The sequence below is a fragment of the Botrytis sinoallii genome, assembly GCF_014898435.1.
Source record: "Botrytis sinoallii strain Bc 23 chromosome Unknown BSIN_017, whole genome shotgun sequence".
Classification (NCBI taxonomy): domain Eukaryota; kingdom Fungi; phylum Ascomycota; class Leotiomycetes; order Helotiales; family Sclerotiniaceae; genus Botrytis; species Botrytis sinoallii.
The window spans coordinates 250381-274605 of NW_024066044.1; the positions used below are offsets into that span (position 1 = coordinate 250381).

At 37.6% G+C, this 24225-nt stretch overlaps 5 protein-coding genes across 5 annotated transcripts; 1 reads left to right on the forward strand and 4 right to left on the reverse strand.

Annotated features, from left to right (window-relative positions):
* Nucleotides 1-161: 161 nt before the first annotated feature.
* EAF02_008795 (uncharacterized protein) lies at nucleotides 162-4012 on the forward strand (the record flags this gene model as incomplete). Its single annotated transcript, XM_038904843.1, has 5 exons — nucleotides 162-606; nucleotides 662-1009; nucleotides 1104-2081; nucleotides 2133-3499; nucleotides 3551-4012. The coding sequence occupies 5 exons, from the start codon at nucleotides 162-164 to the stop codon at nucleotides 4010-4012; spliced, it is 3600 nt and encodes a 1199-aa protein (XP_038755253.1).
* Nucleotides 4013-4591: 579 nt separating this feature from the next.
* EAF02_008796 (uncharacterized protein) lies at nucleotides 4592-5356 on the reverse strand (the record flags this gene model as incomplete). The annotated part of the gene is made up of 1 exon (XM_038904844.1): nucleotides 4592-5356. The coding sequence occupies one exon, from the start codon at nucleotides 5354-5356 to the stop codon at nucleotides 4592-4594; it is 765 nt and encodes a 254-aa protein (XP_038755254.1).
* Nucleotides 5357-5939: 583 nt separating this feature from the next.
* EAF02_008797 (uncharacterized protein) lies at nucleotides 5940-7220 on the reverse strand (the record flags this gene model as incomplete). Its single annotated transcript, XM_038904845.1, has 4 exons — nucleotides 5940-6258; nucleotides 6309-7025; nucleotides 7078-7115; nucleotides 7170-7220. The coding sequence occupies 4 exons, from the start codon at nucleotides 7218-7220 to the stop codon at nucleotides 5940-5942; spliced, it is 1125 nt and encodes a 374-aa protein (XP_038755255.1).
* A 690-nt stretch (nucleotides 7221-7910) lies between these two features.
* EAF02_008798 (uncharacterized protein) lies at nucleotides 7911-9180 on the reverse strand. Its single transcript, XM_038904846.1, has 2 exons — nucleotides 8930-9180; nucleotides 7911-8852 (listed from the first exon to the last, which is right to left on the reverse strand). The coding sequence occupies exons 1-2, from the start codon at nucleotides 9088-9090 to the stop codon at nucleotides 8168-8170; spliced, it is 846 nt and encodes a 281-aa protein (XP_038755256.1). The 5' UTR covers nucleotides 9091-9180; the 3' UTR covers nucleotides 7911-8167.
* A 5504-nt stretch (nucleotides 9181-14684) lies between these two features.
* EAF02_008799 (uncharacterized protein) lies at nucleotides 14685-17274 on the reverse strand. Its single transcript, XM_038904847.1, has 4 exons — nucleotides 17009-17274; nucleotides 16740-16955; nucleotides 16094-16691; nucleotides 14685-16041 (listed from the first exon to the last, which is right to left on the reverse strand). The coding sequence occupies exons 1-4, from the start codon at nucleotides 17232-17234 to the stop codon at nucleotides 15234-15236; spliced, it is 1848 nt and encodes a 615-aa protein (XP_038755257.1). The 5' UTR covers nucleotides 17235-17274; the 3' UTR covers nucleotides 14685-15233.
* Nucleotides 17275-24225: the final 6951 nt, after the last annotated feature.

Below are 24225 nucleotides of genomic sequence, written 5' to 3' on the forward strand. Positions count from 1 at the left end.
ATCATGTGTTGAGTGCTGAAAACTTGCAAACGTTGATTTCTATCTCAAGAGTGGAAAATATTACGAAAAACCTTTTGCACGAACAAGCATTGATTACCAAGTCTTTATTTCATGTAATTGGGAAGCTTCCGAGGGTTAGATAGCCTGACGGGCTCACCATCATGGCTCTTGAAGTAATTGGTGGAATAGCGAGCATTCTTCAACTTGCCGGAACTGTCTACACGATCTCAAAAACCCTCTACGAAGTGGGGGAAGCTTTATCCAATGCCCCTTCCGATATCAAGGATTTAGCAAGAGACCTTGAAACCTTTTCAGATGAGCTTCATCTGTTATCCACATTACTTCACGGTAAAGATGGTCGCTATGCAGATCAGGTGTACAGGCTTACAGCTAAAATCATTGGGGATTGTGCGACGATATGCATGAAAATCGATCGAATCATCAGAAAGTTAAGAAGCGGTAGTGTTTTGGCAAAAATTAAATGGTTGTATAAAGAAAAGGAAATCATGAAGTTGTTGGCGAGACTTCGTGACTTAAAGTTAAGTCTGATGGGTACATTGAGTGTATTGAGTGCACTAAGAGCCGATAATATGATGGACTCTTTGGGTATAAAATAACCCCAGTTTGATTGGAGGCCCGAATGGACATGGTCTATCGACAGAGACACGCATGCAAGTGGAGGACACGAGACTGAAACTGGCAGGCATGTCGATGAAGGATACTACTGAAGCCTCTTCTGGGTCAAAACCTACGTTACCATCAAGCGCATCTTTAGTTTTGGGGGGCTCAAGCTCTACTTTAAGTACATCGGTTACATCGGCAACCTATGTTTGTCCCTCAACAGCTAGAATACCCAGTACAACCGATTTCTCTGCATCTTCATTCATTTCAATGGCAGTGGTGCCAAATAGCATGCCGCCAATCCTAAACACACAAGCAAACCAGTCTGTAGATTCCTTCCACAGCGCCTTATCACATCAAAATCAAGACTCGTTAGATGGCCGAATGAGTAAGTCTTTAAGGTTCAAGACCTGAGATCTGCAATATGTGATGCGGAAAGTCTTTTTTTTTTTTGAAAATGGGCTAACATGTCGAAATATTAGAAGTGGAGAGCTTCCCCAAGCCAGAAGATTCTAACCATGTACCTGTGATACCACAGTCTGTAATGGTATCAGATAGACATGACAAAGCTTCATTTTCGGTAGAAGAGAGCCGTCAACTAGATACTTCAATATCAAAAACTCTTAAGAGCTGGAGAAATGAAATGACTCTTTCAGCAATGAGGCATTTCAACATGAACGTCGAAGATGCTGAGGAATGGGCAAACAATTTGCCAATTCCGAGCAATCTTTCGGCAATCACGGAGCCTACCGGTCCAGCGGAAATTTTGTCACACCCACGAGTCGAAGACAAGCCTCAGGAAATAGGGAGAGCCAGACTTAAAGCGGGCTTTAAAGAAGACCCATCACCTTCGGATGCTAACCATCAATCACCCATCTTTACACCACCTGAAGCATTCCGCTACAGCTCTTCTGGGCAACACTCTCCTGTGTTTCTCGACCACAGTTTCATAGAGAGCGATAGTCCTAAGAGTCGAAATCATCAAACTAACACGGTGTTGGGTTCTTCAATGGGAGGGGAGACACATTTTGGCGATTTTTGCCATGATGGGCCTCGAACGGAGGAAGTCGATGGCTACGATGCATCTCCCGCTTATTCCCCAGCGAGCCCAGTCTACTATTCCATAGAAGCCGATAGCTCTCCAATACAGGCTGATAAAACTTTATTGTCTTTCACGGGAGGTAAAAAATGTCCGAACAGCTCCAAATTCATGGACGAGTCTGCGGTCGTCCGCGATTGGCTTCTTACAGATGAGAAGAAGATGACCTCGAGTTCACCCAAATCTACCGTGTTGAAAAGCAATGATGTCATAGAGAATCATGGTTACAATACTAATTTTACGGAACAAGCTATTTCATCCTCACAAGTTCAGTCAGATTTTGGTCCTGTTAATCTTGATATGCCAAGTGCACAAATTAGACACACTGCTATTCAACCCAAAAACCAGGATCTTTCAAAACGTGGGTCAAAAAGAAAACTAATATGTACATGTTTCTAGCTAATATGATCAGGTCTCCCTCAGAAGCTTGGGTTGACAAGTCAAGAAATGCAGCTCAGACTTCTCGAGGACCAAAATAATAGGAGATTAGAAATGGCAAAACGGGAGCAGCAAAATAGCTATCAACAATTTTTAGACAAATCTCACCAGGCAAACTTAAGGAGTGCGCTTCCCAAACTAGACATACCTGCCAATGAACTCGCGTACCAGGACTATCAGAGGCGAATTTTACTTATCGAGAAAGATAATAAAGAAAGGTTAACGATGACACAACAGAAGCAGCAGATTCGGAACTCGGTGTTACCATCAACTTCAGTGATACCAAATTGCCAGTCTGAGACATCCATAGTTAACGATAACTTCTTTGGTGGCAACCGATCCGCCGAGTTAAATCACTTTCCTTACTCAACATCCAACTTGTTTGGTATTCCGGCCCAGTTGAGACCTGTTGGCCTGAGATTTGCTCAATCTGAACATGTTAGTCAATTGAATAACCCTAGTTGTCCTACTCCAAGTGTTGTAACTCAGGTAAATCAAAACTTCACTGCGGCTCAAGCACTGGCTTCGCATGAAACTTCACAGCAACACCAAAAGCCGCAGTCGTCTACTCAACAAGCTCAACCAATCCAAATGCAACAACAGCAACTACAAAAGCATCAGCAGCAGCAGCAAATGGCTTCGTTGTCTCCCCCTCGACGTCTCGGAGTTACTGAAAGAGTTACTGGGGTAGATTTCGGACGCTGGCATAATGTTAATGCCTGCCAAAGCATGGAAATCTCGGCTACCATATCACCGGGACTCTATGAGCTTGGAACTGAAGATCTGTTACCCAAAAGAGAGCCTAAAGAGATTCACTTGCAAAGCCAAGTATCACAAGAAACCTGTAAAAGAGATAGACAGCCTTCTTATCCGTCTATATCACCTTTTGGCAAGAGCGTACGTCGCGGACGTATGGAATTGCCTCCAGATTATCCTAATGATATCTCGAGACAAGCTTTTAACTCATTAAAAAGTGATAAATCGAATAATATCTCTGCCTTCCATTTCCATAATGAAGTTTCTAACAAGGGCCCAGGCGGACTTTGGGTCAGAGGTTTCATAAATGTTAAGTCATTCGATGCTGTCATATGGAGTAATTTAAAACAGTACTTGAATCGAGAGCGCGTTGACACTACCTCAGAAGCAGGATCTGTTCCACTTTTTGCCAGTTTAGATTGGTCTGCAAGTCTCTACAAAGAGAGGATTGCTCTACTCCGTCAGATGTTTCCGCGTGCTGCTAGCTCTATCCAGAAAATACTTGATGTTCTAGCCGTGATGGAAGAGACAATCGGCCTTACAATTGGAGCTATCGCATGGGCATGTCTTCTGGGTGCCGTTGAGGTGTGTTGATCTAAATCAATCAAACAGTAGTAAGCTAATTAATTTTTACAGAACTTGCTTTCCCATAGTACAAACTGGACAGTTGATTACCAAATCAGGATTATCACAGAAATAAGCGAAATTGTTAGCATAATCGCTCGATATACCGTCATGGAGAATATATATACTCAGTGGACAGGAATGACTCTTGATAAAGACTACGAACAATCTCTTATCAACCTATCCACTCGAGTTTTGTTCTATTTCGGAGCTTTCGTTCCGAGTTTCTCAGAGAGTAGCACGAATGCCAATATGAAGCCCTATTTTGAGAAAATCATCGAAGCCGACACGGCATGTCGCGGGTTCACGGTTATCGTGAGCTCCAAGAGTACTGCCATCGATCGGAAACGCTCATTTGAGGATTCCTCGGATGATTCGGACGACACTGTCGATTCCGACGGGACCATCTTGGAAGTCGATGGTAATGATGAAGTGGATGACATGCTATCATCAGCAAAGCGCATTAAGATATAGAAATAGGAATTTGTTTGGAATTGTAAATTGATCATGAAATATATACCCTTATTTATGTTGTCATCATATTTCTTGCCTATATTTGTTGGTAATTTGCGTTCATTGTTTGCATCTTAAAATGAGAGTCCATGAAACTCGACATATGGAAGAGGTAGATCTAACATCACTCGTGGAGAAGAGCAAAATGAAGTCTTTGGTGAGCGACACTCGTTCATCAATTCGGCCAAGAGAATCTCAAGATCGAGATAAGTGCGATACACCAGGTATTCAGAACGATTGTCATTTTCTGCATAGTAGAATCTCGTATAAAATTCCCAAGAACATAGTTGGTCATTTCGAATTGATCCAAGCAATGACAAAAATGAACAAAGTATCGACTGTCCGATCGATAATTATGCTCACCCTTTATTTCCTCTCCATGCACGACTCTCCAAACTACTATCCTAGCCTGCAAATCCCAACACCCTCTTCAGTGACACCAATCTCGACCTCGCTTCCCTTGCCCTCACCCTTGTACAACTAACATAAACATCTTTATCCTCATGATTCCAAGCATAACATCCCAACTATTCAAACTCATCACTTAGCATTGTCTTCAAGATTCCACATCTCAATAATTAAGAGTATCAAGCGAAAGAAAATAAAACATACCATCCCCTCCTCCAAATCCTCATTCGGCACACACTGCCACATCTCCTTCGTCTCCTCCTTATTTGCTCCGAAATAATCTATGGGTCTTCGAAGCGTCTGTATAACTCCAGAGAAGTCGAGGTCGATGGGAATAGCAGGTGACTTTGGTGCTCTGAAACGCTGGCTTTCAATGTCGTCGATGGTGTAGTCCCTTGGATTAGATAGTGGTTTGGCTTGAGAGGATCCATTTTCTAAATGATCTTTACGCCGCGATCTCTGTGTTGACGCGGAAGTCGATTCTGGATTTGTCTTTTGATGTGGATCTTGAGTAGTTGGATTTGGGCTTTGTGATTCATTTACGCGATGTTTGAAGTAGGGAATAGAGTTTTGATCGTGGGTATCACTGATTCTGCGATGTCTGTCTCCAAAGCTGTCGTCGAAATCGTACTGTAAATGATTTCTTGGGGTCTGGATGCTGGGATATTGACCCTCGAGATCGATTTCACCGTCTTCGCGGCGTCTTCGGGGAATGAAATTATTGAAATAAGGATTTCGGTTTCCGGACTGGCTTCTGGGGTTATTTTCCTCTTGTGTGAAACTTCCAGGGATAGAGAATTGAAGTTCTGGATTACTCGTGCTGCGAGATCTTCGTATGGGGGGTACCAGTGAGAGTCTGTCTTGTATTGTTTTGGGTGCTGGGATTTTGGATATCATGGTATTCGACTGCATATGATGAGGGACAGTCCCGGCTTTCAATGCTATCGTGCTGACTGAAACGTTGGTCTTTTGGATGGTAGGTACTATGGTGCATTTGAGGAGAAGGGTCTTGGAAGCTGTGGATGATAGATTGCTGACTCTGTTGGCTCTCTATATCCACTTTTGACCAACGGATGGGGGGGGGGGAGAGAAATCTCTTGAATCTTGAGGGTGTATTCATATCTGTGTTGGGCATGGCTAATAGTTCGTCGCTTGTCCTTGTGTATTATTGGTTTAAGGTATTGTCGTGAAGATGTAGACACAAATCATGCAGCTGTTGCTCTAAGAAAGAGTCGAAGGTTCAAGAGGTAGTTGTTAAATCTCTATCCAAGTTTTATACGGTGTCTATACGGTTATGAATATCAAGACGAGGGGTCGGCTTCATGCCATACATTGAGGGCAATAGTGGATAGTATATGAATCATTAAATACATTAGAGAAATACTCATCTCTGGCACAACAGTACTTATGAATACTCAAAATCATCTATATCATTCAAATACAAATTCTTTCATCATCCAATAACATAATAATAACTCGACTAAATGCCCAGTAACGCGCCTTTTGTCGTACTTGCCAACTGTAATCTCCAAAACTTTTGTTCGGCACACAAGAATACTTCCCCATCCTTTCCAAAGCAGAAGTTTGCTACGCCTCCAGGAACTAAAATGGTGCCGATTAAAGTCCCGGCTGGATTCCAGACCTCCACACCATCGCCACAGCCGGAGTATACATTACCGTGAACATCACATTTGATGCCATCTGGGAAGCCATCGACTGCATATGCAAAAACTCTTCGGTTTATGAGGAAGGGTGCGCCTGATGTCATGTAAACATCAAAAGCATAGATTGTTGCAGGACTGAATCGTAATCAGCGAAAGATCCATGATTGTAAGATGAAGAGACATACCGCGTTAAATCCTCGTTTCCATCCCCGTGAATTTGATCTGTATCCGTAATATAAACCACTGACTCATCCGGCGAGAAAGCAATTCCATTTGGTCTACCAAAGCCATCTGCCACAACTCTAATATCTCCCGTAATAGGATCGAATCTATATACTTGACAAGGGAGTTTAGGCTTCAATCGGAAATCTTGCTCCCATCCATAACATGGATCTGTGAACCAAATGCTACCATCTTTAGCCACCACGACATCATTTACAGAATTGAAATGTCTTCCATGAAAGTTCGTCACCATAGGTTTCGGAGGTGCAGATCTGGGCATATGATAAATACCACCTGAGCCTGCGCTTCTATTTCCTTGAGCACAAAATAGAATACCATCTTGATAATTGACACCACCATTCGGCATGTCAATGCCTGGTGGTGGACGCATTTTAGCCCACTCGGCAGATTTGATGCTTCCGTCGTCATTGCGATGGAGCTTAATTCTAGATATCAGAATAGTTGGGAAGTTTGCGGAACTGGTAGCTTGTAGGAGGTTTGATGTGACATAGAGTTCATCATGGTCGGGTAACAAAACACAGGCTTCGTGAAAGAAAGGGTTGTTGGTTGATCCAGCAGTAGAAAATAGGAGTGCATGTGACGGGGCTTCGCCAACTAGTGATGCAAATGCGGAATCATGTTGAAGAAGAGTGACTTGGTCTGAAAGACCATATGTGGTACTGATGGAAATGTGTCAGCATCAATGTTTTTGACGGAGTAAAAAAGACTAACCCAGCATTTCCGCTGCTTGCCTTTAGTTTGTCAACAATCTAATAAGAAATGTTAGTGAGCAACAAGAATGCAATCACGAAGTTTAAGGTTACCTCTATCTTGGTAGGCACACTTGATATAGCAGAATTGGTAACTGCTGCCATTTCTGCGCCTCTGAAGCTTTTAGATTGATATGAAGTTCAAAGTGTCGTAAACACCAACGTGAAAGATTCCTATTTTACGTAGGTATTGAAGCTTGTTTGGTCCTTTTTGGTTAAATGAGGTCTCGAATCTTGCTAGCAATAGTAATGGAAAAGGTGGGGTGGTGATGTCGGAGAGCTCCCGGCCGGTATTTATCCGAGACATCGCGGGGGAATTTGGAACGACAACGACCAGAAAGCTCGCTCGAATGATCTTTGAGTAGAAAGCATTTAAATATGATCACCTTCCTGGCTGAGCATGTTGATATTCTAAGGAGTTGAGCAACACTATTTACACGAGCTCCAAGAAAAGCAGGAGTTTGAGACAATAATGTGCACACATAGCCTGGAAGAATATTCCCTCGAGATATGACTCTTCTTAAAATGCCATTTCATTAATCTATAGTATGCTATCATCTTCTGTCAACAGCTGAGATTATTTGAAAGGTTTGTAGCGCGAATAATGAGTCTATACCGAAAATTCTTCAGTTTGCATTGGAGATTCAACGGTTTTGCGGGATTCGTTGCAGGATTATGATATGTTAGGAAAACACGACTACGAAGCATCATCACGTATCCCATGATACTTCCGCTAGAACTTCAGAGAGAGACGGATGATAGGAGCGTTAGGTAATCATCCCACGGACGAGTGTTCTCGTGTTTAGCTTTTCATTTATTGTTAAAGAAATTCAGACTTTGACTCCTAATTATCCTGCAGCAAAATTGAATCAACTATGCCATTTCATACGCACGAACAGAACAAAAAAGAGAGAACGTTCGCTTCGCGCTATTACATCCTCACCTATTCATCGCTACCGACCCCTCAACCAATAACAGAACAAGAGACGAAAAATAAAGTTGCCTTCTCCTCATTACATGTGTACTCATCCCAACATTACTACTCATTTCCTTTACATTGCGCAAATCATCCCTACAGCCACTGCTAATGCGAAGCCTAGGCTCAAATTGCACATAATCGGCGTCGCATTCGAGGTAGTCACCTGCATCGGTCCTGTCGTCTGCGCCGCCGTGCTATCCTTAGTGCCAGTACTACTTCCAAACACTGCCTCTCCAGCCTTAGAGCTTGGACCGCTTGGCGATATTGATTCCCAGTCATTGACTCCGGTACTGCTCGCCCATGAAGAGTCCCAGCTGCCAGTTCCGGTACTGCTTTCCCATGAGGAGTCCCAACTGGCACCCCCAGTACTACTCGTCCAGGACGACCCCCAATCGTCAAACTTTGTACTACTCGCCCATGTTGACTCCCAAGTACTAAGCGGGGTTGCTGTCGTGCCGCCTACTACTCCAACAGTTGTAGTGGGCCAAGCAGTGGCAGTGGTTAAGATACTCTCGAGACTGTATACACTATCTAGTATGCTTACAGCATTATCGACATAGGACTTTGCGTCTGGAGACAGTGAGGTATACCAGTCCGGCTTATTGGTACCGGAAAGTTGTTCGTCTAGCTGCGAAACCCCTGTTGGAGAGTATCCAAGGGTTGAGGCCGAGGTAGGAATGTTGGAAAGTTCGGAGGCAAGGGATGAAGGGATATCGAGGGCAGTGGAGAGAGAAGAGAGACTGGAGACTATGCCAGAGCTGCATTGAGTTATGAGTGTCAGTTGGAGGCCATTGAACGGAGGTAAAAGAAGATGAAATCATAAGGTGAAACTTACACTACAGCCGCCTGACTTGCATCCAATGCAACGTCCGGTACACCAGCCTGGTTTGGATCAGATGGATGGTCGGCGACAGCATCTTTATTATCATCCGATGGATAATTCGCAAGCACCACAGTGCAAAGACTAGCCGCCAATACCAAAATATTGATATGCATACTTGCAATTCTGTACGATACGTTACTGCTCCGAAATAAGTTGCCTTGCCAGAGGTAAGATATTTAGTAAATGATATTTCGAATTCGAGAAACTGCTGGAATTTTCAAGTGAAAGACGAAGAACTTCGGAAAAAAATGAAAGAATAACATGAAAATATATGCACATCAAGATTTGGATTCTCTCATACAAACACGGCTCATCACAAGCTGCATTAGCCACGTTTGCTTCCCACGTTACGTACCCCGTCATGCCGGGCAAGTTTCCCTGGTAAATAATCGTTGTTTCGGCTTGATCAATATTTATCCTCATTCTGAAAGAACTTTTTTTTTCAAGCCTCAAATACTCTTGGAAAGTCGTCGTAATGGGAGACTCTTGATTTAAGACACGGTTCGGCAGCAATCATCATAGCTTGATATACTGAGGTTTAAATGCGTATAATTCGATATTAGTAAAGAATTAATTCGCATGCATCGATAAAGACATAGAAATCTCACTTTGACATCAAAAACCGTTGAAATCACATCGCTAGCATGAAATTTGTTCCCCTTATTCTCTCCTCGCTTCATTTAGTTCGCAAAAACAAGAGCAAATTCCTCAATTTCTCAGCATTTCTGTAATCTGTGTATTGAATATCCCAAGACTTCTGATTAAATATACGCTTGATACTTTACCCTGGTCAATGAATGTGATTGATTAGTCTTATCCGTATCCCGTTCCCGCCCAAGCATGCACATGGGCTACTCTGTCTAATAGTCTATCAAGAAAACGGAGCTCCGCTTGACGCCTCACTGCAACTTTCGGTACTTGACATGCTCCCCCACACTATGCGTAATCTAGTCACACAAACATTACGTGTGTTTGCACCACCACATATTCACAATACCTTCACGGGATGATCATGGTTGGAGTTAGGGTGATGATCTGTGTTTCATTCAGTATTATGTGTTTCGTATTCGCTTGCAGTTTGATACAATGGAGTAGCATGGGGTAGTCCGTAAGCTGACGCAAAAGTCTGCTGAAAATTCTATTGATATCTTTTACCGTCTTGGGATTTATGTTACATGTGCATGATTTAATCCATTGGAAACAACTTTGATGAGGCTACAAAGGCGAATATATTGATGTAACTCTAAGCACAGGTTTCGAGCTTATAAAACGATTGCCTTCACTTCTGCATCTACATAAGCCCACCTACAGTATTCTAGAAACAAAAGAATACAGTCATTACTCCACGCTCACTTCAATCATGTTGAATTTTCACCAGAATTTATTTCCATCAATCTCATTCGCAAAGATCTGGTTTCAATCTTCCGAAATTCGGAACATAATACACAATCCAAAAACTAAGAGTTTACTGTAATTGTGACGGAACTGTCATGTCAGAATAGTATCATTCCACAACGATTTTTCTAAAAAAGAGGTCAATCAGAAAAAGAGAAGAAGGGGTAGTTCCCCACTAATAGCTATCGTCTCAGTGGACGGTACTAATTAAACCTTACAAGTACTAAATCGGGAAACCCCATGGTGATATAACTATAGTACCTATCTTGATGAATTCTATATCAGATCGCGTTTTTTTACATCTCTTTAACATTTTCAATATAATACCCATGTCGATATTATAACCCTAGGATGAGCTCCCACTAGTAGCTCGCTCTGGCTCCTTGATTAATTTCAAACTTTTATTCAATATCTGGTTTCTAATACTATCATTGTTGGCCGACGATTATATTTTTCTTTTTTTTTGATTCTTGGCAAAGCCATTCCTTAAATTTCATGAATGCAGTTATGTTTGCTGTCTGGCAGTTCGATTTATATCAGCGGAACTTCATAAACGCTCGAAGCAGGCATAACGAATAGAAGCGTAGCATCTCCGATATAGGGGGTAGAAACAGAGAATATAAAATCTCATAATTAAAGAGAAGAGTGGTCAAATAAGAGGAAGAAAAATAAGTGATTGACTTTAAAGTACTCAAAAAAGATGAAGAAGTTTTCGTTACAAAATGTCACGCCATCTCGAGTCTTTTCGCCCACACCAGAATAATGATGGATTTCTTTGCTCTTCATGTGATTCCTACATTGTCACATATAACAATACGAGATAAACTTAAAGAGAATGAAATAGTACAGTGCCGTCATATGTTGCATGGGCCAAACGGAACAGGATAGAAGCTGCACTTCGTCTTTCCAACAAAATACATTTCTACGTCAGGGCTCAAGCTAATTTATCTTACTCTTCAGCGAAATCCTGCATTTGGGTCTGTGATCCGAGGATCGATCTGCTTTCCTAATATTTTTTACGTAGGGTGGTCTAGATAGGTCGGGTAAAACGGTCGGCTATAGACGACCATCGGTTGACTCGGGCTGGATCGGACGAGATATTCCCTCGTGGTTGAAGGGTTTGGGTCGATTGTTTAGCAGAATATTTCGTGGATTGAATCGCTTTGCTATTTTTAGACATTCGATTGTAGATTGACTGGACTGATTTGATTTTTCAGATTCCAAAATCCAAATCGGAGACTTCCAAACCTAGATTTTGATCCCCAGTATTCAACCCGGATTTCCAGCGTCACATTTCAATCTCAGAATCCCAAAATATAACAACCTATTCGACTAAAAAATGGTTACAAGTTCCAAATTTTGTGAAATAACATTCATAAATAGGTAACTATTTTTAGTTCTTGAGAACCATTTTTCGTTCCTTCACGGGCCGGGTCATGAGTCTGGCCTCGAAGGAAAAATGCGGTAAGAGTGCAAAACTCACACCTAGCGAGAACAGGTTCCAGCGGCCTCGTAGGTAGCCGAACTCCCGGCATTTTGTGATTTCAAACATACCTCGTAGACTTTATCAAAATATAGAACTATAAATATCTGCATAAACCAGCTATTAATTCAGAGACAGACTCATACATCCTCTCATCTTAGCTCAAATAATACACAACTCATCTATTCTTTATAAGCAAATTCACATTATAACTTCCAAATAAACTCGACAAAAATGCCATCATCTAGTCAAACAAGTAGTGCTAGACAGAGCAGCAGTTCTAATGCAGGCTCTACCACAACTTCCAAAAAGGATTCAGGAAAGTCTACCTCTGACCGCAGTCGAGACACAACAGCAAACTTTACCCCCGGAACAATTCGAACCGCTTCCCCAAAGCCAATTGATCCAAACGCCAAAGCCCAAAAACCACCGGAGAGGAGAGTAAAACCAAAGAATCCAGCCACAACCAGTAGGCGGTAAAGCGAATCTCGTCGCTCAACTCGACCCTCAATAATCATCTGAAGAAAATCGGTTTTGGTGATCAACAACTATGGGATTAGAAACACGACCCGAGCAGACCTGATTCTCTGGAACAAAGCAAGCAAACGGTTCTGATTGATGATCAAATGCTTTGGTTAACACAATTGAAAAACACAGAAAAAAATTCACCTCGGATCGAAGTCTTAGGGAGGAGAAACTCTGTATGTAAAAAAGATGAAGGTAGTTCGCTAGCACTATTTCCTTGTTAGGAAAGCCTTTTAAGTAAATTAGTGAGATAGAGAATTGAAAAACACTCCAGCATCTATAATCCCGGCTATAAGTTTTACTCAGTCGGTTCCATCCTTAAAATTTGGCTACATCTCATGTTGTTTGATTTCACAGAATGAAGCCGTAAGATACACAAATCTAGATTCTTTTGATTGATCTGTCTCCTGATTGCCCCTTCTCAGTGAGCGTATGTTTTGTCGACGATCGAGTTAAATTCTGTGTGATCAATTGCAATTTGGTATCTCTATCATCAACTCTCGTTTTCTGAAAGTCACTTCGGAAGGTATAATCCCCCACAAACCACCATACTTTCGATTAAAATAATCGTACTGAGGGGAACAAGACGAGGAGATATGATAGCGGAGGTGAAGATTGAACATACACAATAACGCAGAACGAAACACTATCATCCGTGGAAGTCCTCCATGAGATGAGAGTTGAAACACGCGTTATGCATAATCAATCCCTCCGCTCATAATGTCTACACTGACTGAGAATAATAATCCCAAGCAAAGGGCCAGAGAATGCGGAGCTAGGATACAGTGGATATGTAAGTATTTGGCGATATAATCTGCAATAACAACAAATGATTTATGGTTTTGACAGGAGTAAGATTTGATAACGCTGGAGTTCCAACAATGAAGGACAGGAATCAAGAACTTTCCAGTACAAACGCTCGACCAAGGAGCAAATTGCTAAAACGCAGATCGTGAACCGCGACGTTTCCAAGGTTCTGGGAAGACTCAAAGGGCGAGACTTCTCCTTCGTCTAGTGGCAAACCATAATATTGAACATAATATACACCTCCTGATAGCCCCCACACTTGCATAAACACACCATCACCCGGCCTCTAATTGATCCATTCCGGAATTTCGAGATCCTTACTAAAAGAGCTAGCATTTGCTTGAAATCAATCAGTGTATTCGTCAATATCATTTTATATAATGTCCTGGTACTCTCTATCTTTGAACTGTCAGAAATGAATCAAACTCCGATGCCAAGAATGGTAAGATCGCTTGCAATAAGACTAATCTTCCTTTTAATACTTTGTCCTTCACAAGAGTTGTTATTCAACTGAAAATGAGACATATAAGTACGAAAGGCAACAAGAAATCCAATAACGAGAAGTGAAAATATTGATATGGATGACGACGACATCGAAATTAAAACAGGTGGGTGACAGTAGAAACTCAGGATAAGCCCTAATGAAAAGTAAACTCAAAGACGACTTTGCTTCTGTCAGGCAAGAGCAAAGCAATGGATAGATCTCGAAAAGTTGAGGCGAATCTCACACTCCTAGACATTACTTTCCAGAGTACGATATGATTTACTTGAAGAAAACAATAGAACTTTTGAGGCTTTATAACCATCTTGTAAGAGATCATGCGCCTGCGTCAACGAAGCAAACGCCGCACTCAGCTTATTTTCTGGATGCGCCATAGTTACAAGGTAAATATGCCAGCCTCTCTAATCCAATCCAATTTAATAATCAGTGATTGCCCCTTACTTTCTTCTCTCCAAATTTTTCTTTCATTGGCGCCAGAAGTCTCAAGTTAAAATTCAATATTCAATCAATATCAACCCTGCGGATACTGACTCAATAAGCAAGACAGAAATATAAAAGCCTTCTGATATCCCAGAATTTGAGCTTCAGTTTTCATGCGAGACTATAAGGATATGGTGAGAATTATGATCCTAATGAGAAATAGAAGAGGCGGATGTATTCAAGCTGTCGGTTGTTGAGCCTACGGTATAGGATCCGATGGTTTGACAATTATTGACTAAACTGAATGATGCAACGACAAATCCCGAACGAATGACAGCGGTTAGACGATAGCAACTTTGAGAGCGATGAGATGCCATGAGGCGACATTGAATGCGAATATAACAACCGACAACAACGCCGACTAAAATAACCAAGCTTCACTTTGATCAAAGAACTGCTTCTGTGAGGTAAAACTAGACCACAGAATATCATGTGCTGTCACTGGTGCTATGTTTTTTCTCACTCTGGAAACACATGCCAGTCCAGAATCTCAATTGACACTCTCTTTACCTGTAGATTTTTGACTTTCTTCATTTCATAGACTATATCCTCTAAATTCACAGAAAAAGCTCGTGTAAACTCAACCACAGGCCGGCAATCAGACAACCAATATAGCCTCTAACCAGTCATTAACCACCGACGATCGATACTAGCAATACTTATATGACAGCGACATCCTCTTCAGTTTAATCAGAAGAGTTTGAATTTATTTAGTAAAAAAGACTGGGGTTCCACTGTATTCTATCTTCGTATTCAGGATGGGAGATGAATGATGAAGCGATGAATCACAATCATATTAAGATATAAGACGGAAAGATGTGAGAGTAGTGATGATAAAATGGGAGTGAGTGACTTTGGGATAATTTGGAGAGAAAAGCAGAACTATCTGAGGGGAGCAGAGTGATACCGAGGAAATATTAAGTTAACATTTCTGCAAGGTTTTTGTGTACTTGTCTGATCTTCTCCATGTTGAACACTGCGATTCAGTGTGAGAATTCGATTGAACACCCACCTACAATTAAAACTAAAAGTTTCTTGTGAACCGTCAACGATCCGATCTCCACTCAACACCCTCCACTACTTCCTCCACTGCCCACCCACACATCACGCCTGATCGTCGACCCACCAGTGCCACATTCCGGAACCACACTTGTTCTATTCCTCGTCTCATAAATCGGAGCTTGACCGCAATTTTGTTCTCTCACATAAACATAACTGACTGGCTCTCCAGCTGTCAACTGCGCATCCACATACCAAACAGGGTTATCCGTCGTATACATCCCTGCATTCATAGGTAATGCACTATTCAAATTCCATGCTCCTAAATCCGTCGTATTTCCAACAATGTAAAGGTTTTCGCCATAATATGTTGTGGCATTAACATAAAATCGCACTGGATATTGACATGTTGCCGTTACATTTGGGGCTCCTGCTGCGATGGCTGGGACGTACACTCCTTGAGAAGATGAAGATGCGCAATTAGGGGGTGGAACTGATGCTGCCGCACTTCCCCAACTGGCAGGATATTGACCAGAGCGTCTTTGGGCCATGGTGACGAATGCTACGTAACTCCATGTTAGATCATTGGCAGAAATGGGGGCTCCTGTATTGCGATCGAATTGTTCGGCTAAAGATCCATTACTGGGTGTATATTTTTGAGCAATTGCTACAAAAGAATCGGCGTATGTTGTTATGACATTAAGGATTTTGCTAAACTCGTTATCCCTATTTGTGTAACTCTTAAGTTTGATGGATGGGTAAAGATCGCGGAAGAAATTTACGGATGTTGAATCGACGGTAAGTTTTTTGTGATTTCTCCATTGTGCAACAGCATCGTAGAGAAATTCCGCAGCAGCAGTGGTAAGCAAATACCTACGAAAGTTAGCATCGAAAGTTATGAGCCGCAGGGGATGGATGGAAGTACCATGGGTTCCCTCCTTGATAGACATCTTCTGCGTATCTTCCAACTGCGATACCTGAGTTGTTTTTAATACCAGCATTGATACCATAGATTCGAAAGCTATTCACAACTGCTCTGAAATTAGACAACGCTCTGCTACTACAAGGTTGTAAATTTGGACTATCACAGGATCCATCAATATCGAAGATAGAAATCGGTCCAAGAATAGAGGCTCCGTCTAGCCCTGTTCTTCCGTTATCGACATTAATATTCGAGACAATATATTCTCCGTTCCAAAAACTTTGATTGAGGAAACATAGAGTTTCTAATGCATTAAGATATCCTGGAGATTCAACACCGAGTTTATTTGCCAGATTTCCGGCTTCAACAAAAGCACGATGTTGATTTTGTACGGTAAAAAAGCTGGATCCCAGGACTTCTTCCCACAAATCATATCCAGTTTGGTTCCAATATTCGCCAATATATGATAAGTCATTTGCAATGACAGGCCATATGACTAGCTTGGCTCTTTGAAGCTGATTATGATTGATTAGCCAGTTGCTATAAGCCATTAAAGCGATAGCACGAAGAGCTGGACCATCACGTTGAGGTCTACCCCATGCTGGGGAATGTTAGCGGGTGCCAGAAATTACCTCTGAATATTACATACCACCATTAAATCGAGTGCCATCAACCTCGTATTTCGGTTCACCAAGTCCTAGGCCATTAGGAAGAAAAGTGCCAGAAGGATTTGTAATAGTTTGAAGGATGGCTTGAGCTTTGACGTATTTCTCAATTTGAGGTTGGAGTGCACGATTGCCAAAAATAAATTCATCAACAAGCATTTTTAACGTCAACGCAGAATCTCGAGTCCAGGTATAAAAGTCTGGATTCAATTAGCATGAATTGCCTTGGAAACAAAACAGTAGTCTCTCTCACAATCAGGATTGGCTTTCGAAGGACTTGCAATGACATAATTGCCTGCTCCTGACGCTTTCGACCCATCTGGTCCGATATTGTTGAGAACACCCTGTAGGGCAATCTTTCTCTCAGAAGCAATGAAAGAATCGAGATTACTGTAACTTGCAGCCGAATCCCTTGGTGAGATTGCGGTTGCTTGTACACATAGCAGAGATAAAATCGCAACAGTCGAAGAAAGCAGCATCTTGAGTATTGATGATTGTTTACCTCAAGTCGAGAGGAGAAGAAACAAATGTGGTACAAACGAAATAACATACAGCAACATGAGCACTTGTTGATACTTTCTTGTACTTTTCCGTCTCATGTCACAAACGTCGTAATTGGTCAAACTAACCTCCATGTTTTTCACTCCATGTACTCCAGATGGAAGGAGCAAGACGACGGCCCGATTATCTTGCGGGGTTACAAGCGGGGAAGGTGCATAGATGTATGAAAGCCAAGTACTTTTGACATGTGAGGTTGGATATCAGGGGTTCTGTAGTATTGTGCCGCTGTCTTTTACCTAACATTGTTGCGGGAAAATAGGCATCTCAGCCAGCACGAGAATTAATGAATTCGCGAGTCGAACAAGTACGCTTTTGCGATAAAATCCATTGCCAATACCAAGGCAAAGTTGAGGGGCTGAGGAGCTGAGGTACGAGAATCTTCACAAATTGGCTTTCTTGAGATTCCGGATACACTTTGCCCAGAAGGCACAGAATGTAAGAGTTCTGGCCTCTGCTCACCGTATCTTTGTGACAAATGTGACAAAATCCCTGCAAAAATAAGGTTTTTCTATATAAATTGTTATATTAACATGGTTTATCAGTGCATAGCCCATATCAGTGGGTGGCCCACTTTCATCTCAATTCGATTTCCTTATTTCAATATACGTTTTATCAATAACCTATAATGAATTCGAATAATAAAGAAGCTTGTATATTACTCGTTATCATAACTATTCAGAAAGATAAGAAGCTAAGTATTCGAAAGATTACAATATTATATAATATTCTATAATCAATACTACAATATAGAATTAATGATATACCTCCTTATACAGAAATTCAACCTAAATCTCAAAATCTCTTAGAATTAGAAGAGGAAATCATTATTTAGTATATAATTGATATAAATTCGAGAGGTTTTATATCTAAACAAAAGGGAATGGAAGATATAGCAAATTATATTTTGAATTTCGAGGTGTAAAAAGAGTTAGAAAGCTTTGGGCTTATTGATTTATCAAATGTATATAAAGCTAAAGATATATTTTAAATATGTTTATGATTTTCAAAAAACTCTCTACAAAGATTTTATACTTATTGAAAACTGGTTTTGACTTATATCGAATATACAAACAAAATATAATATTCTCGATTGCGATTTATAGAACTTCGATAAAATAGGCTTTATAATAGGAATAATAAATATTAATATAGTTATTACTAATGCTAAAAGATACGGTAGAAGTAAAGCTATATAGTTAGATAATCGAGAATGGCTATAGTGATTATATATAATAATAGTAAAGAGAATACTATATCTCTATTTCTAATAATTCAAAAATAAATATATTTTTTTTAATTGATATACAGAAATCGATTTTTTCTATAAATTGAACTATTAAATCTACAAGCAATAAATAAATAAATAATGAGATAGAATTAGAATAATTAAAATACTTCGATAAACATACAAGAAATCGAACTAAAGGCAATACAGAATACTAATACTGGATGAGTATGAAAGCTATAAATCAATATTATTCCAGAACTATTATAAGGAGAATAATATTAAATATATATATATATTATTGTATTCAAATTATTAATTCAATCTCTTGATATTGAATATTTTAACATCTTAAAATGAAGTATGGTATACAAATTGAAAGATATAGAAAAGCTCAATTAATAATAAATTATTCGAAATTTAATTAATATTGATTGAAAGAGTGTTTCTATAAGATTATAAAATATTTGAAAAAATCCAAAATTTTGAATTGAGAAAAGAAAGAATAGATATATAGATTTGAATATCTAATTTAAAAAGTATTATTTCAAAATCAAATAGGATTAATCCTATTTCTCGAAACCCTAATTTCATATTTGATTTGTAATTGATTATTGATATATAGCTTTGAAAGTTATAAAGAATTCGATTTTTGAAATATAATTGATATATATCTTTATAAACCTTTTAATTTATATACTATATTTCATTTTAAAATATTAAATATCTAATATCAAAAACTAGATTAAATGATTTGAATATAATAATAAACATATATATTTAATATTATTCTCTTTATAATAATTCTGAAATAATTGATTTATAGCTTTTATATCTATTTAGTATTAATATTCTATATTTGCTTTTAATTTGATTTCTTATATATTTATTAAAGTGTTTCAATTATTTTAATTCTGTTTTATTATTTATCTACTTATTGCTTATAGATTTAATAGTTCAATTTATAGGAAGATCGGTTTCTATATATCAATTAAAAAAATATATCTATTCTTAAATTATCAGAAATGGAGATATAATATCCCCCTCACTATTATTATATATAATCACTATAGCCCATTCTCAATTGCCTGATTATATAGCTTTATTTCTGTCATATTTCTCAATATTAATAATAACTATATTAATACTTATCATTCCTATTATAAAATCTATTTCATTAAAATTCCATAAATCATAATCGAGAATACCATATTTCGCTTATATATTCAATATAAATCGAAATTAGTTTTCAATAAATATAGAATCTTTGCAAAAAGCTCTTTGAAAGTTATAAATATATTTAAAATGTATTTTTAGCTCTATATAATATTTAATAAATTAATAAGCCTAAAGCTTTCCAACTCTTTTTACATTTCGAGATTCAAAAATATAATTTGTTATATTTTTTATTCCCTTTTGTTTAGATATAAAATCTTTCGAATTTATATCAATTATATACTAAATAATAATTTCCTTTTTTAGTTTCGAGAGATTTTGAGATTTAGATTGAATTTCTATATAAGGAGGTATACCATCAATTCTATATATAATATTAATCGTGAAATATTGTATAGTATTACAACCTTTTGAGTATTTAGCTTTTTATTTTTCTGAATAACTATAATAACAAGTAATATACGGACTTCTTTATTATTCAAATCTATTATAGGTTGTTGATAAAACGCGTGTTGAAATGAGGGAGTCGAATTGAGGTGAAAGTGGGCCACCCACTGATATGGGCCACGCACTGATAAACCACGTTAATTAGATTAAAGCAATTGAAAGCTTTCGAACACTCTAATTAGTTTTATGGTAGGTCCTATAATAATGATGGAATTAATGGATTGAATTGAAAGGATTGATGGAGGTATATTTGAAAGTGTATTTAGAAATGCATTTGTAAGCAGTGTCTAAGCCACAATTGCCTTAAACGTTTTTCGATATTAGAATCTATATTACTATATTATTTATTTATTTATTTATAGTGATTAACATCTAATATCTGATCTTCCAAGGGGTATTCTAGATGTACTAAGAAGCGGGCCTATGGACCGCTAGTGTTTCAGCTGCTTATAGTAGTGTAATGTTAGCTAATCAGAGGCTTATTGCCTCTAGTGTTCCTCTGCTCAATATCGCTTATAGCAATCCTGTGGCTGTTCTGTTTAAGGGTTTGTGGTTCTATTTCAGAGAGCCTTGTTTTGTATATTATTCGGGTATTGGCGGATGATCAGATCGATTGCTATTAATCGGGAAAATACTTGGAGTACTTATAACTGATCAATATAGGTCTTAGGTTGATTGAGGTGGAGAGCTTATCCTTAAAGTATTGGAGTAGATTGGAATTCGCATAGTTTCGTGTAGTTTGAGTATATCCTAATATAGAATCTGGATCTAGCAAAAAGGTCAGTAAAGCTATATTGTGTTTGCAGGATGTGATTGATATATACTATTGTGTTCTATTCGGATTGAAATCGATTTAATATAAACGGCCAGTTGCTATACATTTGATTATTAATTAAATATTAAAAAATATATAATAAACTTTTCTCAATCCTATATATATAGATATTCATATTATTTTCGTAATTGAATTTAATATAATAGACTACAAAGTTATTATATTCAATCTATATCGCTATAAGTTTGTATAGTACTCTGCAAGAGAGCTTAAGGCTTCCCGGCTTTGAAATATTATATTGTAAAAGAGTAGAAGGTGGTAGGGTCATAAAGTAGTTCTTTGTAAATACTATAGATAAGTTATTGAGACGTAGTATCTCTAGTGGAGAAGAGAAGGAGAAGGCTCTATATAACGCATTACAAAACATATAAGAAGATGGTGGGAACTAACTGCTTTTTTTAAACTATATAAAGAAGATCTATAAATATTAGCTACAAAAAGAGGTCATATAATTAATACCAAGTTTCGCTTATGTTTCTCTTTATATAAAAAGGTTGATTGTTTTGATTAAGTTAAAAAGAAAAAAAAAAGTATATCCTGAAAAGAAAAGAAATAAGAAGAATAAGATAAGGAAAAATATAGATACTGATATTTTTAAGAATAGCGATTTATTAATTAGCTTTTAATATCAATTGATATAACTTTATTGAATTTTGGTAAAATTATAATAAACTAATAGTTCAATAGCTTAAAATTATTTCCAAAGCTCTTTATTGAATTTGATTGTTTTATTAACTTAGAGTTTCAATATTTTTATTCTATTTATATTACTTAAGAGTTCTTTTTTATATCTCAAACTCCAATTCTTTCTCTATCTCCAAAGTCCTATTATATCTAGGCCTTCTATATTTTGAAGTACTCAAGGGTTTAGTTTTGCTTTAGTTTGAGTTTGAATCTGGATTCTTGTTTAAATCTTTATTAGAATCTTTATTAGAATCTTGGCTTAAATTAGGATTAGAGTTCTTGTTATTATTAAATAGAATAAATCTGATTTCTCTTTTATTATTTAATTCAATATATATGCTTTTATGCTTATTCTCTGGGAGATTCTTAATGGTTTCAAAGTAAGACTTATCTTTATAATTTCTTTCAACAAGCTTAATATTATCAAATACTTATATCAAAGAAACTTTGGTAACTTTTGTATACTTTTTGTATTACTAATCGAAATCCTAATTACTTATAGTGAGAAGTCTTATTGTCTTATTAAAAACAAATATATTATTTCAAGAGAGTTTATTAATAAGAATTTGCTTAATAGAGTTTTATAAAGTTAAGTGATATTTAATTAGAAATCCGGGAATTTCGTATTACCTATTATCAATAATATATTTATTGAAAATAGGTTTCAAATCGCAGTGGGCTTCTATAATGTCTTTATACTTTATTTTATTTCTGAAAATAGAATTTAAGCCACTATCAGGAGTTAGTTTTATTGTGGTATATAAAATAATGGATATAACAAGCGGTCTGTTTTCTTAACTATTTGTGCTTCACCTGAAGCTTACTGGGTTACCACCAATAATGAGAGTTTAAGATATATTGCTCATTTTGTTGAATTATCCAGATTTGATTAGTTTAGTATAGTTTGCATACTTCTTTTTTAAGGTTATATTTTGAAAATATCTCTTTTCGAAAAGTTTATTAAACTTTTCAAAAGTTTTTTTAGCAAGTTTATATCATATTATATCTTGCTTGACTTCCGCTTTCATTTTATTATAACAAACTCTGTATATCGATTTGTTAATACTTTTGTTTATTAAATAGATAATATACACAGTAAGATTATCAGTATATATTATATTATCTTTTGTATATAATTCTTTTGTATTGTTATATATAAAGATGTAATCAAAAGCTTTACTGGTTTATATAATAATTATAGAAAAAAGAATAGAGATCAAATAGAACTTTCGATTTATATATTATAATATAATATTTCACTAAATTTTTAAATCTCATCAGAAGGTTTATTATCAAAAGGAATAGTAATAATAATAGACGAAGCCAAAGCTTATTTTTTTATAACAGTTATAATAATAATACATTTTTATAGATTCTTAAATCAATAATATAAAAATCTCCTTATAGAAATAAAGATATTATTTCTTTGATATGTAAGTGCCGATCTTATGGATATTAGTTAATCTAGTTAGAGAAGCTGGTACTAATATTAGTATAATAATATTTCGATTAATGAATTTGAATTTGAAAATATCGAAAAGTTTATCTCTCCATTTTTTGCTGGCTATAGAACTTTCCTTAAACCAGCGAAAGTGCTTTTCGTAAATACAAATATTATTGATTCGATCCTGGTTCTTGTATACATACCAAAGACATTTGAATAATATCTTTCGATTGATATGGGCTACTTTAAAACCAAGAATATCAGCAAATTGATAGATATTATTATTATTATTATTATTATTAGTAATTTTCAACCGGGCCGTATAGGCGAGCCTCCCAGGGGGCATTACGGTTGGGCTAACTGCAGGATGATCTTCTAGTTTACATGATCCCCTTTTCCTAGGGATAGGGTCTCAATACTCTCAATAACCTCCCAAGCGATAGCTAGCGTACTTGTGTTTTTGTCTTCAATCCTCTGAACGCCTCCGTATGCGTTTTCCGATTTTCTATATAGTATTTGTTTGAAAGCTGCTTTATCCTGTAAGAATAGTTTTTGTATATATTCTATTACAATATAGTATACTGTATGCTTCAATTTTCTTTTACATAGCTTTTCTAGATCTATCCCCTTCTACTCCTTGCTTATGTTCATCTGAATCAATCGATCCCTTTCCTTCTCTCTTTTTATTCTTCTGATAATGTTTTAGGGCATATGCTTTTATAGAAATCTATTATAGCAATAAATTTAGCGAATTTGGCTGGTATATATATTAGCTATTTCAATAGTCGTTCTTGAGCTACTTAATTGCAGGATAGATATTTAGGCTTAATATCTGGGGGCCAGGTTTTATAGATCGCGAGGACTTTGCGGCAATACACAATATACTCGGGGGATTTGAATGCTCTATATGAGCAGTGAATTGTTGTTTCTTTGTATTTAAATCGTCAATGATAGCTTTCGAAATCGCTATGTGCTGAGCGGATCGCTAATATGTGGTAGAGAGTTGCTCGTGAGAGTTCTAATTCTTTAGAGCATTTGTTTGTGCTCTTTGAATCCTATTTCTGGTACTGTTTGGAGAGTGTTGGTATCTGTTTGATC